Below are 15,716 nucleotides of genomic sequence, written 5' to 3' on the forward strand. Positions count from 1 at the left end.
GCTCCCCAGTGCCCTTCCTATGTGTAGACGTGGCCCCAGGACACATCTGGGTCTGCACAACTGGTTAAAACCCTAGCCTCAGCACAGAGCATCGAGGACCCAAGACTGCAATCTTGAGCATGTGTGGTCTTACGCTTGTCTGGTAAAGGATGCAGAGCTGGGATCTGGCTGGTCTCTACCCAGAGCCCATGAACAAGTGAATTAATAGTTCTGATTCTTTTCATTATAGAGTAAATGAGAGCTGTTTATTTACTCAATGTGAAACAGTGACCTCTGAATTATAGCTAGCAGCCATTTAAAGGTCTTCATTCTGTAGAAGAAAAAAAATAAAAAAACCCACACACGCCAAAAATTCCCCTTGGGTTTTTCAGTGTTACAGATGGTCAAGTTTTAAGTTCAGATGAAAGACAATTCTGGGATCTTGCTGAACTGATCCATCCCGTATCCTATTTCCAGATGACCTTGATTTACAGTTCTTGGATGTATTTTTCTCATGGCTTACTTAACATGTCGTCATTGTGGAGCCAGGATTGCTGAGAGATGGTGTGTAAGAGGAGAGGGGATGTTGCTTTGGAAACCCTGAGTGCCCCTCCCCCTCCTGGAAAGAGAAGCCACCCGTGAGCTCCCCTGCTGTTTCTGCGGCCTGTCTGGTTAACTTGAACCCTTCTCTTCCTTCTAGCCCAGGCCCAGGAGGCACGCACTGCCTGGGCGCCAGTGTGGAGCACACAGTCTGCGAGAACCTGCCCTGCCCCAAGGGCCTGCCCAGCTTCCGTGACCAGCAATGCCAGACGCACGACCGGCTGAGCAGCAAGAAGAAGGGCCTGCTCACCGCAGTGGTGGTTGACGGTAAAGGCACAGGGCACATCTTTTCAGGGGAGCTTCCCTCTCCCCTCCCCCAGCGCCGTAAACACCTCCTGGGAAAACCCACAGGCATCCCCACCCCCAAAATCCACCCAGTCCTGCCCGACTCAGCTGTGGACCCGCTTCTTGAGCCATGGGTTGAACTTAGATGACCCAGCTCGGTGAGATTTCCCAAAAGCAGCCGTGAGGCAGGCAGCGGGCCTGATCTCTCCTGCCTGGGTGTGCTGGCAGCCTGCCATCTCGTGCCCTGTGCTGCCAGGCTCAGGCCAACCCTGAGAACACAGCTCTGCAGGAGCAGGACAGCGGGTTTATGCATCTGCTGTTTCTCTTTCCAGTGGCGAAGCCTTCTTGCATTTCTTTACTTGGTTCATCTTGGGTTGGCTCTTACTCCTTGAGTAGAGTGTTTGGGAAAAAGTTTGTTTTCTTTTAATTGAAGTAACGTTGGCTTATAACATTATATAAATGTCACATGTGCAACACTATATTTTTCACTTGTGTATACACTACAGCGTGCTCCCCACGAGAAGTTAAGTTTCCATCCGTCACCATACAGTTGACCCTCTTTACCCTCCCCCTCCCCCCTTCCCCACTGGTAACCACTGCCCTGTTCACTATCTGTGTTTGTTTTCATTTTGTTCGAGGACAGTTTACAGCTTGGTGAAGATAACAGTAAGCAGAGGTCATCTTTTCTTTCCTTCAGTTTTCTCTCAAATCAAGAGACTCTGCTCCCTGGGCCATTGCAAGCATTTCCAGTGACTGATAAAATCCTAGGCGGAGTATCATGTCTGTAGAATTTGTGATGTTTATTTATTGTCCACAAGGATATCCTGGGGCCTATTAGAGGGTCTTTTCATTCTTAAGATTCTGTTCATCTTTGGGAAACAAGAGTGCATTATAATAATGACAGCATGGTCCCATTTATGGAGCATACCACGTGCCAGGCTCAAGTTAGCCCTGCAGGCATCATGTCATTTAATGTGCAAGACAAGCTGTGCGGAAGGTGAGAGGTTACAGGTTATGTGACATTCCGTAGCTTCGGCAGCCGATAGGAGCTAGGAGGGAGCTGACCCCAGTTCTGGAGGAGCTGCTGACTCAGCAAATAACCAGCTGGCTTCTGGTACTCAAATAAGAAAAAAAAATTCGTGAGTGCCGAGTGAGGAGCTTTAGTAAGACCTCAGGCAACTGGGCCTGATTTTTACACAGTCTCTGAAGTATTTTGCAAGAAAATGAGGTTCCTGTGTCAGGACTTAGGTTACTTCACTGTCATGTGAAGAACCTCTGAAATCTATACTCTGTTACACGCTCAAGTGTGCATAGCTGTGCCGGGGGTAGGCCCAGGCAGTTCAGGAAATAGTGGGCCCAGACCTACAGCTTTTAACCCAACAACCTGACCCATTAGTTTCCTTCGAATTCACATGGGATGTTCTAAACCGTCGCAGAGAACATCAACTCAACCGGCGATGGGCTCATTTTAAAGCACTGGGGAGTCCTTCAGACATTTTCCTTTTTCACAAAGACCACCACCTTTGGGAGCTGTGCCCTGTCGCCTAACCAGCAGACTTCCAAGGGGATGGAGCCTTCACACTCTCCGCTTTCCCTGCGGCCTAGGGAGAGAGGAGATCTGCGCTCCCCAAAGGGGGACAGGCAGCTGGAGGCTGAGGATCACAAGAGGCTCACAGCTCTACCTTGGCATCTGGCATCCGTCTGATGCAGGCAGACGCTCGCGGCTTCTAGACGTCCCAGGCACCCTACTCGGGGTGGGGGCAGGGGGAGACAGTGCCGGCAGGGGCTGCCGTGTTTCCAGCGCGTTGGCATACCTTCAGTCCCATCCCCAGGCTCATGGATGAATGGGTTCAGGTCCCTTGCCGGTCCTCTCCCTCGTCTTGGGAGAGAGAAGAGGTCAGGTCTGGACAGACGTGCCCCACGCTCGTTTCCCCTCGGCCATGTGCATGGCCTTGTTATTCTTTCCCTGGTCTCTTGCTCCCGTTTTCAGTTTTCCTGCCTCATTTATTCAATGCAGAAATCCCACTGAAATGTCTGTTTTTCCATAGATTTCTCCAAGTCCAGATTAAACTTCTGTTTTCCTTGTAACCGCTTTTGGATCACTGAGCCGCTTGGTTCCTTATCATCACAGTGGCTGAGGCTGATGTCTGCCCAGAGCCCCCTTCAGGGAAGCCTCCAAGTACAGCTATCTAGGGAAGCTGGCTGGGTTCAGAATGTGTGTTGACCCACTCACTTTTTGTTTCTGCCAAAGCAATGAATAATTACAGCCAGAGTGCCCCTGCCTTTGATCTGAAAAGTGCAGCCCTATGTGATAAGGCGGTGAGCACTCTGCCTTTGAAGGAAAGACCTCAAGTTCAGGACTTTGCTGGGGTAGCTTGACACGGCCCCCTCGGGGGTGGGATTGTCACGTCTTCTTGAATATTTGGTTTCATTTCCTTCTCAAATAGAAACAGAAGCCAGCATTTTTTTTTTTAAAGGAGTGTTTCACAAGGATAAAAGCAAAATAATAAATGGCCAATTCAGAAGGTAGGGGGAGAATACAGATTATAAGTGTTCCCCTCATAACTCCATTTATAAAAGGCACAATTCTAGCTCAGCCGTGAGAGGAACGATTCCTGTGGTTGGGCTCTGAGCTCTTCTGAAGCCCATTATGACTGCCCCATTCATAGCATCGCTATCGCTGTGGAATTCTTTGGCGAGTGACGCACAGTTCAAGAAAGGGGAAGCTATATATATATATATATATATATTTTTTTTTTTCTCTTATTGAAAAAAAAAAATGAATTCTTGCAGAGGTAGATTTTCCAAGGGAGTGCTCAGGACCACAAATTCATACCACCTCCAAAAGAAGACAAAGACTCTCCTTAGAAAATATTTCTAAGTGGAAAAGCCTTTAGACAGAAACCCAGTGAGGTGGCCTGTTGCCAAACCCACCCCTTTTCTGCCTTCCCCATGGAATCTCGTTGAAGTGGAAACCTTCAAGAGGTTAGTCCTCCCTGCCCAGGCCAGCAGGCCACATGCCCACCGAAGTGTCAGAGGCCATGGCAAAGGCCCTGTCTGGATGTGGAGGTGCTTTTCGAACTCACTGTCTGTGACATGGCAGGACCCACTGTGCATCTGAGCCTCCCAGGGGATGGAAGGTCCAGTGGTCAGGGCTCTCTCACTCCAGCTTGACCAAGCTGGCAGCTAGAATTATTTAATGAAAAAAAAAGAGTGGTTGCAAAGATGGAAGGTATCTCACAGGTCCTCAGGGCCAGGAGAAAGTTCTGGGCCAGGGTCTCTGAAGATGTCAGGACTTTCTGTCCGTATTCAGCACAGCTTGTGTTTGTGAGCCAAGACTTCCTGTCCCTGCTGCAGACTGGCTTTCTCACAGCTTGTCCATGAGCAGGCTCATGGGCAGCCCGCAGCACCTTTTATTAAGTCTTCCTCCTGTATCCAGATCCTTTGGGGTCAGATGTGGTTGGGAGATCAGAGCACTTCAGCTGTTAGAAAAATACCAACCATACATCAACCATGTATTACTTAATACCCCAGCAGGGTCCTGGGAAGCACCTCTCAGTCAGACACATGGACACCTCCAGATTGCTGGGGAACAGTCTTTAAGTGGGTTACTGCATACTACCAGCAACCTCATGTCAGTCAAGGCTAGTTTTGCAGCCTTTTGTGTCTACTGTAAATGTAAAAAAAAAAAAAAAAAATGCCTGCAGTTTTCAGAGCTTCTGGATTTCTGAATTGTGGATGAGGGAGTGTAGACTTCTTAGAGATCCATCAACCTTGAGCAGATATAATCTCTCTACCTGAATATTCATTGGAATAACCTTTGTACCTGAGTTTCAGCTGAAGCTGTAGCTCCAATACTTTGGCCACCTGATGCAAAGAGCTGATTCATTGGAAAAGCCCCTGATGCTGGGAAAGATTGAAGGCAGGAGGAGAAGGGGATGACAGAGGATGACATGGTCGGATGGCATCACTGACGCCATGGACATGAGTTTGAGTAGGCTCTGGGAGTTGGTGATGGACAGGGCAGCCTGGTGTGCTGCAGTCCATGGGGTTGCAAAGAGTTGGACATGACTGAGGGACTGAACTGAACTGATCTGACTTTCAGTGCTGATTTTCCGGGAGAGAGACTTTGATTAGTGTAGCTGTGGTCAGGTGGCCATTCTTGGTCCAATCAACTGAGGCCCCTTGAGGCCTGGTTATGAGGCTGTGGTGGGGAGAAAGACTCTGATTGGTCTAGCTGCAGTCAGGTGGCTGCTGCTGGTCCAATCAGCTGAGGCCTGGCTGTGGGTCTTGGTGGGCAGCTTTGGAGATAGGGAGCCAAGCAGCCTCCTCAGCATGGATACCTCACAGAGGGCCAGGCAGGGCTGGGATGAGCAGCTATGATGGCCTCAAAGTTAACTAGTCTCCACCTTAGTAAGACTTTGTAACCACTGGCAGAGAGAGAACAACAAAAGCACAAAGAACCACAAGTGTCCTCTTCACCATCCTGGCCCTAGAGCACCAGGGCAAGTCCTCCAAGCCTCCACCAAGCAGATGTGGTGGTGTGGCTCTCAAGCCCCCAAGCCTGTCTCACCTACCCTGTTTGCAGCTTCTCCATCAAGTGTAAGTCCTGACAACAGGTGAGCCAGTGGAAAGCTGGGACCCACCCTAAACAAATTGAGGGCAGGAGAAGGGGACGACAGAGGATGAGATGGTTGGATGGCATTATCGACTCAATGGACATGAATTTGAGTAAGCTCCGGGAGTTGGTGATGGACAGGGAGGCCTGGCATGCTGTAGTCCATGGGGTCACAAAGAGTCAGACATGACTGAGTGACTGAACTGAACTGATCCCAAACATCTTCAATCCAGATTTCATCTTGGCACACGTCAGCCAGGCAAGAGGGATGTTCCAAGCTTCTTTCCTTAGGGTATATGGTTATATAACTTTTAAGAAAATTTTACCTCCCTCTATACAACTGAGAGCTTCCCTGGTGGCTCAGATGGTAAAGAATCTGCTTGCAATGTGGGAGACCTGGGTTCAGTCCCTGGGTAGGGAAGATCCCCTGAAGGAGGGCATGGCAACCCACTCCGGTATTCTTACCTGGAGAATCCCCATGGACAGAGAAGACTGGCCGGCTACAGTCTGTGGGATCACAAAGAGTCAGACACGACTGAGCAACTAAGCATAGCACATACAACTAAGGGTGTAAGAGTGTTGATACTGCCCAGAGTTGAAACCCAACACCTCATGTTATTTATCAGAAATTAATTGCCCAGCCAGGGCAGCTCAGAGGGGAATATTCAGAGAATTTTGAGAGGTTCTGAGATGCTCCAGTTTTGTAAAGTTTATCCTGTGTCCCTTTGGGTGTGGGGTGCACTGATTTCTGAGTAGAATCCTCTGAAAAAGAGATGGACAAATGGAGTGAGTTTCAGCTGAGCAGGGGAAGGAAGTGTTACCTCTGGGCTCTGTTGTGGGGCTTGAGGCTCTCCAGGCTGCCCAAGCCATGAAGGACAGTGTCTGCAGGTGGGGGAGTAGAGTTGAGTGTACCTTCTTGCTGGGTTCATGTCAGAATCCCTCCATCTGAGGTTGGGATCCCCTGATTTGCAGAGTCTCTACTTCCCTGATGTTCACATCAAAGAACCTGGGTAGACCATCTTCATCCCCTTCAAGTCTGGTCTTTCTAACGTACCTCAAAGAGCCTCTACTTTTCTACCCAAATCCCATTTTCATTTCTGCCTAAATCACCGTATATACTCAGAAGCCAGAGAAGTTCATAAAAGTGGTGGTTTGTTTGCAACATGGTATCTTTGGTACCTTTAAGTCCCAGAGTTCTCAATTCAGAAGGAAAACAGTGATAAACCAGGGTTTGGCCCTGCCCGCCAAGGGGCTCTGGGTAGTGACACATTTTCTCTAAGCCTCATGTGCTCAGCTGTAAGATGGAATGATGACAACACCCTCCTGAAATGCATAAACACTGCTTAGCATGCTGCATGGCACATAGCAGATAATGTTATTTAATATTTTATCATCATCATCACCATTACCATTATTACTGTAGTTGAATGAATCTCCTCAGAGCTCAGTTACTGCAGATATTGAGGTAGCTCTTCAGTTTAAATGTAATCCTTCATTTTGAAACTGCTTTGGCCAAGGGATCCATCCTTACAATGAAACACTGCTGCTGCTGCTGCTGCTGCTAAGTCACTTCAGTCGTGTCTGACTCTGCAACCCCATAGACAGCAGCCCAACAGGCTCCCCCGTCCCTGGGACTCTCCAGGCAAGAACACTGGAGTGGGTCAATGAAACACTAGAGGAAGCCTAATATGCGGAGAAGGTATATCCATCCATTCAAGATTGGGGCTCTGTGTTGCCCCTCTCCCAGTGGCTCCCTGACATGCTCACAGGAAACCTCAGGGTCCCAAAGAGCACTGCAAAATTCTTGTCAAATTAGCCTCCCAGTACCTGATCTCAGTTTACATTTCAGTCTCCCATAGTTCTTTCACTGACCATTTGCTGGGGTCCAGCCCCAGCAGGATCCAGGATCCTCAGGATGGACAGCATCGGCGAGAGAGAAAGTAAAGGAGAGAAAAAGAGGCTGATATTCCTTGGTTTACACAGAAAGCCAATAAAGTCCCTGACACAGGACTTGCTCTGTTCACAGAGGCCACAGGTGCCCTCTCAATGGAGCAAAGACACAGAGCGCCTTCTCTCCAGAGTGGAGATGCAGAGCGCCTCCTCGATTGGATCTTAGAAGCCCTGGCAAAAAAGTGAACTCAGAGAGCCTCTGTGCTCAGGGAATCAGCCTGAAAAAAAGAGGGAGAAGAGAGAAAGAAAGAATGACACGGGGAGACCCAGCTTAGGTGGAACGGGGTCTGCAGCTTTATTTTCAAAAGGGGCTTTTATACCCTGAATTACACATTTCCAGAAGTGAAAGTTACAAAGTCATGCAGAGTCAGCTCAACATTACATCAGTTTTACCTTTATCAAAACCAGGGCATTTTCTGCATAGCTTTTCATAAACAAGGTACATCATCTTCTGGCCCTGTGGCCTGTTAACATTTTGTAACTCTTTCTTGATAAAAGTTGGTCAACCAGAAAACCTGCTTTCCCTTTATCTTTCCAGTCTGCAGTCCCCCTCAGGAAACAGAGCTACATTCTTATGGAGCAAAGGTGCAGTGGGTTACAACAAAGAACGAACTTATTAACTCAAGGGTCTTATGCTGCTAATGCCAAGGCTACTGCTTGTTTTTCTTGCATACCAACTATACTAGCTAATGCACTCCCAGGCGCACACTGGGTAAAGGACAAGAAAACTCAGTAGCAAACATTGGCTCAACAGTGCAGTATTATTGTAATAAAGCTTTTTATCGCTCGAAGGTTATGCTTGGGGTGTTGTGAACAATCATGTGCGTTAGTTGCAAGAGTATGGATAAACCTGCCAAGCAAGCTAAAATGGTAACAGAGGGGTTAAAGTTAAAATACTCCTTTCAAGCCAAGGAGACCTATTAACTAGAGCCCTAAGTTGATTTTCTTCAGAGGAAAGTGGTCGGGGATAGCCCCCTGTTAATGTCAGAAGAGTTGGTGAAAGACATAATATAGTAAACAGTAGACAGATAGACTTTGGTTTAGGGGTAGATGCTCGAGCAGGTCCAGGGAGTCCCTTGAGTCCTGATCCGCCTTGCCTGTCAGGTCTCCTCCGCATGACCTTGTCATGGGTGGGATCTCCCGTGCTGGCTCCCGGCAACCATCATCTTGGGTTATTCCATCTAAAATGGAGGGACAGCTGACCTCAGCCTGCCACCTGGGGGAATGGAGCATTCTTTCCAATATGCCTGTCCTCTGACAGCTCAGATCAGACCTATGAGTATTTTCACTGTCTGCCTCATCAGGAGTTTGCTATTTATTTGTCCACAAGACCAACCACCAGGGCCTTGAAAAGCATGCATGATTCATCTTTCTTTCCCAAGCAGTGCTAGAACCGTGCCTTGTGTGAGAGGTCCTCCATCCACATTTATTAAATGAAGCATTGTTACTTTGCTTACTTGGGAAACTGCCCTTCACAGTTGATTTTTTTCCCCCACAACTAACGGGAACAGCCAAGTTGAACATGTGCGCTCTACCCCTATAGCTTCTTTCTAGTGTTCTAAGACAAGATTCCCAGTGGACATGTTGGTCAGTAGCACTACATGGGAGAGCTCAGTGGAAAGCTGCTGAACACAGTGGCAGTTTAGTGAATGTCACCGAATCACAAAAGTGAACCTGGGTGAGGCAACGTGTCTGCTCTGACAAGATCTCTCCAGCTAGGATGCCAAAGTCTAAACTGAGGCCATGTCAGCTCCAGAAGCCTTTTGTTTTACCCCTGCCTTTGTTTATCTGAGGCCACCAGAAGGCCCTCCTGGGGAAGGCTCATAGTGGCGATAAAAGACTTGGCAGAAACAACGCAAAGATGTTGGTGTTTCTCTCTCTGGAAGTTTCTTTGCAAAATAATCATAGAAACTGCATTAGAATTGGGTGACTGAGAGAGAGAAAATGGTGCATTTATCTTTCTCAATTACCTACAAAAGAACAAAATCCATTCGTATTATTATTTTTTAAGTCCTCTTTTCCCTACTTCAAACAGTGCCTTATGTGAGAGAGGTCCTCCATCCACATTTATTAAACGAAGCATTGTTACTTCACTTGATTATAACAATGTAAGTCCTAGCTTACTGGACGTCCTAGCTAATGCAATAAGACAAGAAAAGGAAGTAAAAGATCCACAGATTGGGGAAAAAGAAAACTATCTTTGTTTGCAGATGGCATAATAATCTGTAGAATATCGAAAAGAGTCAACAGAAAACAAAAAACCTCCTGGATTATAACAAGGTTGCAGGATACAACATGTACAAAAGTCAGTCATTTCCTTATATAATAGCAATGAGCAAATGGAGTTTGAAATTAAAAACACAATGCCAGGGACTTCCCTGAAAGTCTAATGGTTAAGACTCTGCTTCCCCTACAGGGGGCATGGGTCCAATCCCTGGTCGAGGAACTAACATCCTGCATGCCATGCCTCACAGCCAAGAGTAAAAGGAACACTACTGAAATTCTTAAAATAAAAACACAATGCTATTTACATTAGCACCCCAAAAATGAAATAATCAGGTTTAAATCTAACAAAATATGTATAAGATCTGTATGAGGAAAGCTACAGAACTCTGATGAATGAAATAAAACAATTATATAAATGGGGAAATATTCCATGTCAGTGGAAAGATATCAAGATGCCAGTTCTTTCCAGTTTGATCTATAGATTAAGTAATCCTGGTCAAAATATCAGCAGGTCATTTTGGGGCTATCAACAAACTGATTCTGAAGTTTATACCAAAAGATGAAAATATTTACCAAGTCCTTCTGTGAGGCAGATCCTGGGACTGACCAAAGATGAAAGTTTGACTCCTTGTCCTCCAAGGGCTCCAATTTCCATCAGTTCTTTAATCTAAAGGTAATTTGCAATCCACCCCCTTCAAACTTACATAGCAAAAGACTCACCTTATAAGAAATCCCGGACAGTAGGATTTGAGGGCTCTAATGGAGGATGCTGGGAGGGATTGGGGGCAGGAGGAGAAGGGGACGACACAGGATCAGATGGCTGGATGGCATCACTGACTCAATGGACGTGAGTCTGAGTGAACTCCAGGAGTTGGTGATGGACAGGGAGGCCTGGCGTGCTGCGATTCATGGGGTCGCAAGGAGTCGGACACGACTGAGCGACTGAACTGAACTGAATGGAGGTGTGTGCAAAGTGCAGGTGGAGATTGCAACTCAGAGGTGGCATGAGAAGACAGGGCTCTGGAGTGGATTCTGGGGTGCCAGAAATATTCCAGAAAGCTAAGTGCGTGGAGGAATTTCCAGGCAGAGAGAACAATCTAGGTAAAGGTGTGAGGTCATGGCATGTTCTGGGAGCTCATTTGGTTTCAGCAGCAGCAGCAGAAATCAGGGTTTCCATCGTGCCTGGGGAAATGGCTCTTACAAGTTGTCCTAGAGACTCATGTGTCCCCTTTCTGTTCCTTATTCCTATACCATTTCTTCCAGGACCTTCTTGCTGCATAGCACAGCCCCGCAGCTTTTATCCAATGGCTGAGGAACACTAAAACTTCAGCAAAAGCCGCTACTCTCGAGACACCCCAGGGCCACTCCCCTCGCTGGGAGGCTGCCTCCTCCCCCTTCCCCATCCCAGGCCCACCCTTGGTACATATTCAACTTGCTTAGAGGTTAGCACTCCACAAAATGTTTGTTCAGCCTACTGTTTTTAGTACTTTAAGGAAAAAGAAATACTGTATCTTTGCAAAGGATAAAGAAAACAATGTGAAGAAAAGCCCACAGTGCTCTCACCTGCGTGTGGTTCCCCCGAGTCAGAGGAGGGTCTTTTTCCATTTTCTGGGTCACATGTTCCAAGGGGTGGGTGCAGCATGTGCCCTGTACCTGTAACCTCAGTCCCATGCCATCTTGTCGTCTCTTGGACTGGCCTGCGCCTACAAGCATCTGCACCCCACCTGGCGCCCAAGACCCTTCCCACGTCAATGTCCACCCCTTTCCCTCCTCAGATAAGCCATGTGAACTCTACTGCTCACCCCTCGGGAAGGAGTCCCCTCTGCTGGTGGCCGATAGAGTCCTGGACGGCACGCCCTGCGGGCCCTACGAGACGGATCTCTGCGTGCATGGCAGGTGCCAGGTGATGTGTTTTCCTTGTGTCCTTGGCAGGGTTTTGGAGGGGAGGCTCCCTCCAGGGGGAGCTTGGGGTGGCAGAGGCCTCAGGAGGCCTGGGTGAGTGGACTTTCTCAAGAAGGCATCCCACAGGTGGTGTTGCCTCCTGTAGCTTGGCACCCCTCCCTCCCTCAGCAGTGACTGAGCCAACCAAGAGTTGAGGTGCTGAAAGAGCAGTGGCAACATGGTCATCGCAAACATCTTAGAATAACTTTGGACATCATGACAAAGGGAAGAGCAGGTAGGCTACTAGGTGGACTGGAGGATGTATATGAATGTGTATTTGGGGGCAAGGTTTGCTTGCTTAGCTACCAAAGATATAGTACAAGTGAGCTGATGCCTTCACAGGTGGTACCTAATGAGGTGACTATGCCTGACTTTGGGGCTCCACCCACTGGAATATGATCCACAAACCCATCCTGGTGTTAGATGTCTGTGATTAATTAGCATGATGAAAGACGTCATTTAAGAAGGCAAAAAGAGAAAGGAGAGAGGATGCCAATCATTTTAACTGTAGTGGATTTTTTCCCCTTGCAAAGTCCAAACTAGTCTAAGACTGGAATTTTTCAGGGAAAAACTTGACAATGTCCAGATTCCTTTGGCACTGTGTGGCTTTGTTATCAAATATGAATATGTTGGGGGCGATAGACACTTGGTGCTCAAGAGCCTTGGCCAGGCACCCTCCCAGGGAAGGAGGGGTGACGGGCCCTCAGGGCTGCTATGTTGTAGCAAAGAATGTACAGAGCCTCGGGCAGTGTGAACCAGGATCTTATCATTATCGTTGAAATGAGAAGTTGCTGATGGTTCTGCTTCTTGGTAAACCTGCTAACAAGTGCGAGATTTGTTTCCGTCCTAAATTACAACATACACTTGCAGGAGCCACAGCGTGGCCCAAGTACGTATGTTCCTTTAGCAAACATATCCCAAGTTAAAAGCACGTGTGTTCTTTAAAGCAGCACCAGCTGAGCCACCTCCAGCCTCTCAGCAGCATTTTCTGCAGTGTTCTTACCAATGTGGAAACAATCTAGGCATCCCGACATTTTCTGGCCAGCGGGGTCCATGTTAAATGGCCATTCATGATTTCAGCTCTAGTCAGTGAGTGCCAGTGTGACCTTTCCACGACTTTAGTTCTTATTGCAGCCTTTTCAATTAGAGAGGCTCCCCTATGCCATGACAACAAAACTGTCATCCCTTTTGTGAGTACAGCTGGGCACTCATGAGGCCACCTAAGGTATTCGAATAGCTTTAAGTCTGTGGTCATCAGGGCACCATTGAGCCGGAGCCTGGCCTGCACTTGAGTGTGACCGGGATGCCATGTGTACACTTGCCTTTCTGCTCCCACCTCTATCCCGTCACCACCTCCAAGTCCATCTCACATGGCTCTTCCACCATCTCCATCATTGTATTTACCCACCCTGCACTGAGACTAGCACTAACCAGCACAGCCCCTCCAGACAGGGGCACTGGGGAGCACAGAGGCTCAGACAGTAGCCCCTTTCATGGTGCACTACAGTGGATGGGGTTCATGATCCTTGGAGCCTCGCCCTGACAGTGGGGAGACCCATGCCTGTTCTTGGAAGTACCACTACCTCTACGTGGATGCCCCCCAGTGACCCACTGCCTCCAGGCAGCCCACCAGTCCTAGCAGAAGGCCACTGTCGTGGCAGGTGGCATCAGCACCTACCAGCAAGCACCTCATGAGAGAAACTGGCTTTCTGAAGGAAGTTAAATCCCATCTGTAATTTTTCTAATAGTGCTCATTCTTCAGAGGGAATCTGTGAAGGTTAACTTTTGCCCATGGTTAACTCAATACTCACAGAAATTCAAATTAGTAATGTCAGAGTTAATGAAATTTTATAATACCATTGAGCATGTTTAAGTAAGACTGTAAGAAATTAAATACAAATATAGTATTTATGCTTAGTTATAGTGATTGCCAAGGTGGAAAGTTCTGGATTTCTGTGGTCCTTGTAAATGAGTCAGGCAAGGAATGTCGGTTAAAGAGAAGAGTATTAATAAAAAGAAACCTCAGGGGGTTTGTGAGCAGAGGGTCTGACCTGTTCATCGATGCCATCACCTAATTACAGTGGATAAAAGGTAGAAATCTTCCATACTTTATGTAAGACAGCACTACGGAAATGTTGCTGTGGTTTACTTGTTAGCTTTTCCTGCTGTTCTCTGCAGCTGTAAATTTTGCTATTTTAGGGTAGCGGAAGGAGTTCTGGGAAATTCTGAGAAGCATGGTGACTAGTTGGTGGGGAACGGCAGGGACAAGAGGCTCCAAAATGGCCTTTTGAGAAGATTCCACTGAGCTCCAAATAGCAGGCTGATTCAAACCATAACATGAAACATGGAAATGCCATTTTACTCTGTTTTATGAGGACCAAGTTGAGTTTCATTTCAGTGAGTCACAAATTACTTAACATGCTAAAATGAAACTTAACAGCACTCATAAAAGTGGGAGTGAGTTGGGAGAAGAAACACAAACATTGTCTATTTTTCAGCAAGTCCCTATAAATCAGGAGTCCCATCATTAATGATTCCTCCTGTTGGCCTCCAGAAGCAAAGAAATCAAGTTAATATGCCTCTAATGTGCAACTTGCCTCAAAGCTGCTGACCGGTAAGGGGTGAGTCAAACAGCTGAACACGTCTGGGACCAGATGTGTTTGGCTTCATCAGCTTATGTAACTTGCAGCCAATGAACTCTAATTGCAGTCACATTTCCTTGGGACCCTAGCTCATGTGTGGATCCCTTGTTTGACAAACAGCAAAACACCTTCAGGGCCTGTAAGCTTCTTCAGTGAAGGGATGGTGTCTGATAATCTGTGTTCTCCAAAGAGCTATCTTGAAGGACAGACAGTCTCTGATTGCATTTCACAAAGGAAAAAAAGAAGAGTGGGTGGGTCACTGGCTCTTAGGGACTTAAGTGATTCTGGAACCTGGAGCTCATTTCAATGGACCATTTTCAATGTCCAGAATTTATTTATCTCTTATTTTGTGTACAGTGGTTTTCTATTAGGCAAGTAGAATTACTGATGGGATTTAGGAGATTTATAAGAGACTCTGACTTCAGAGTCTCCTCGTGTAAAGAAGGGGTCACAAGCATGCAGGAAGCTCTCAGTTGAGTTCAGTTCAGTTATTCAGCCGTGTCCAACTCTTTGCAACCCCATGGACTGCAACACGCCAGGCTTCCCCGTCCATCACCAGCTCCCGGAACTTGCTCAAACTCATGTCCATTGAGTCAGTGATGCCATCCAAACATCTCGTCCTCTGTCGTCCCCTTCTCCTCCTGCCTTCAATCTTACCCAGAATCAGGGTCTTTTCCAATGGGTCGGTTCTTCTCATCAGGTGGCCAAAGTATTGGAGTTTCAGCTTCAGCATCAGTCCTTCCAATGAATATTCAGGACTGATTTCCTTTAGGATGGACTGGTTGGATCTCCTTGCAGGAAGCTCTACTGGGTGTTTATGTATAGGTAGGCCTGTGTTTCAATATGCCCACCTGGTTGCTGCTTTTCACCCTTCAGCTGACACCCTGAAGTGTGTGATTATTGGTGCCGGACCTTTATCCAAAGCAGTGCTTACACCTCTGATGTCATACCCTGCTTCCCTTTCACCTGATTAACCTCCCATAGCAACTTTCAGATTAAGCCTGTAGACTAAGCCACATGGTCACCCCTCTTCCATCCCAGGACTCCATTAACCCAATGGTTAAGGCAGCATAGCACACACCATGGTGGTGAAGAGAAGTAGAGGCCATCCTTTGACAAGAAGGCAGAAGTGGATGGAAGTTTTACTGAAGGAACAGAGGCCAAAGCTGAAACAGATGGAGAGTCACAACCAAAAAGAAAGCAAGAAGCTTGAGAAAGTCTAGGACTTGGGAATGGAGGGTGGAAGCAAGGAGTTGGCTGAAAACAGTGAGTCACGGTTGGTGACCATGCCTGGCCTGGGACTTGGAGCTTGACGAGCTGTTAGGGAATTATCTTCAAGCTTTTCCCCAAAGTCATGTGATAAGCTGTTCAAGGACAGCTGGAGCAGGGAAGGGACCCCAGTGCTCCAGCACAGTGCCCACCCTCTGGGACTAAGGGCAGAGCCCAGCTTCCCTCCTGCCCAGCCTGAATGGAAG

General features: G+C 47.5%; 1 protein-coding gene across 1 annotated transcript in view; it reads left to right on the plus strand.

The window, feature by feature from the left end:
* Positions 1–15,716, plus strand: part of ADAMTS17 (ADAM metallopeptidase with thrombospondin type 1 motif 17) — a 394,605-nt gene that overhangs the window by 257,851 nt on the left and 121,038 nt on the right. The window contains exons 13-14 of the mRNA XM_055555537.1: positions 680–846; positions 11,434–11,561. Coding sequence (XP_055411512.1) covers positions 680–846; positions 11,434–11,561 — 295 coding nt within the window. The remainder of the gene's footprint in view (positions 1–679; positions 847–11,433; positions 11,562–15,716) is intronic.

Source organism: Bubalus kerabau, chromosome 19 (assembly GCF_029407905.1).
Source record: "Bubalus kerabau isolate K-KA32 ecotype Philippines breed swamp buffalo chromosome 19, PCC_UOA_SB_1v2, whole genome shotgun sequence".
Lineage (NCBI taxonomy): Eukaryota > Metazoa > Chordata > Mammalia > Artiodactyla > Bovidae > Bubalus > Bubalus kerabau.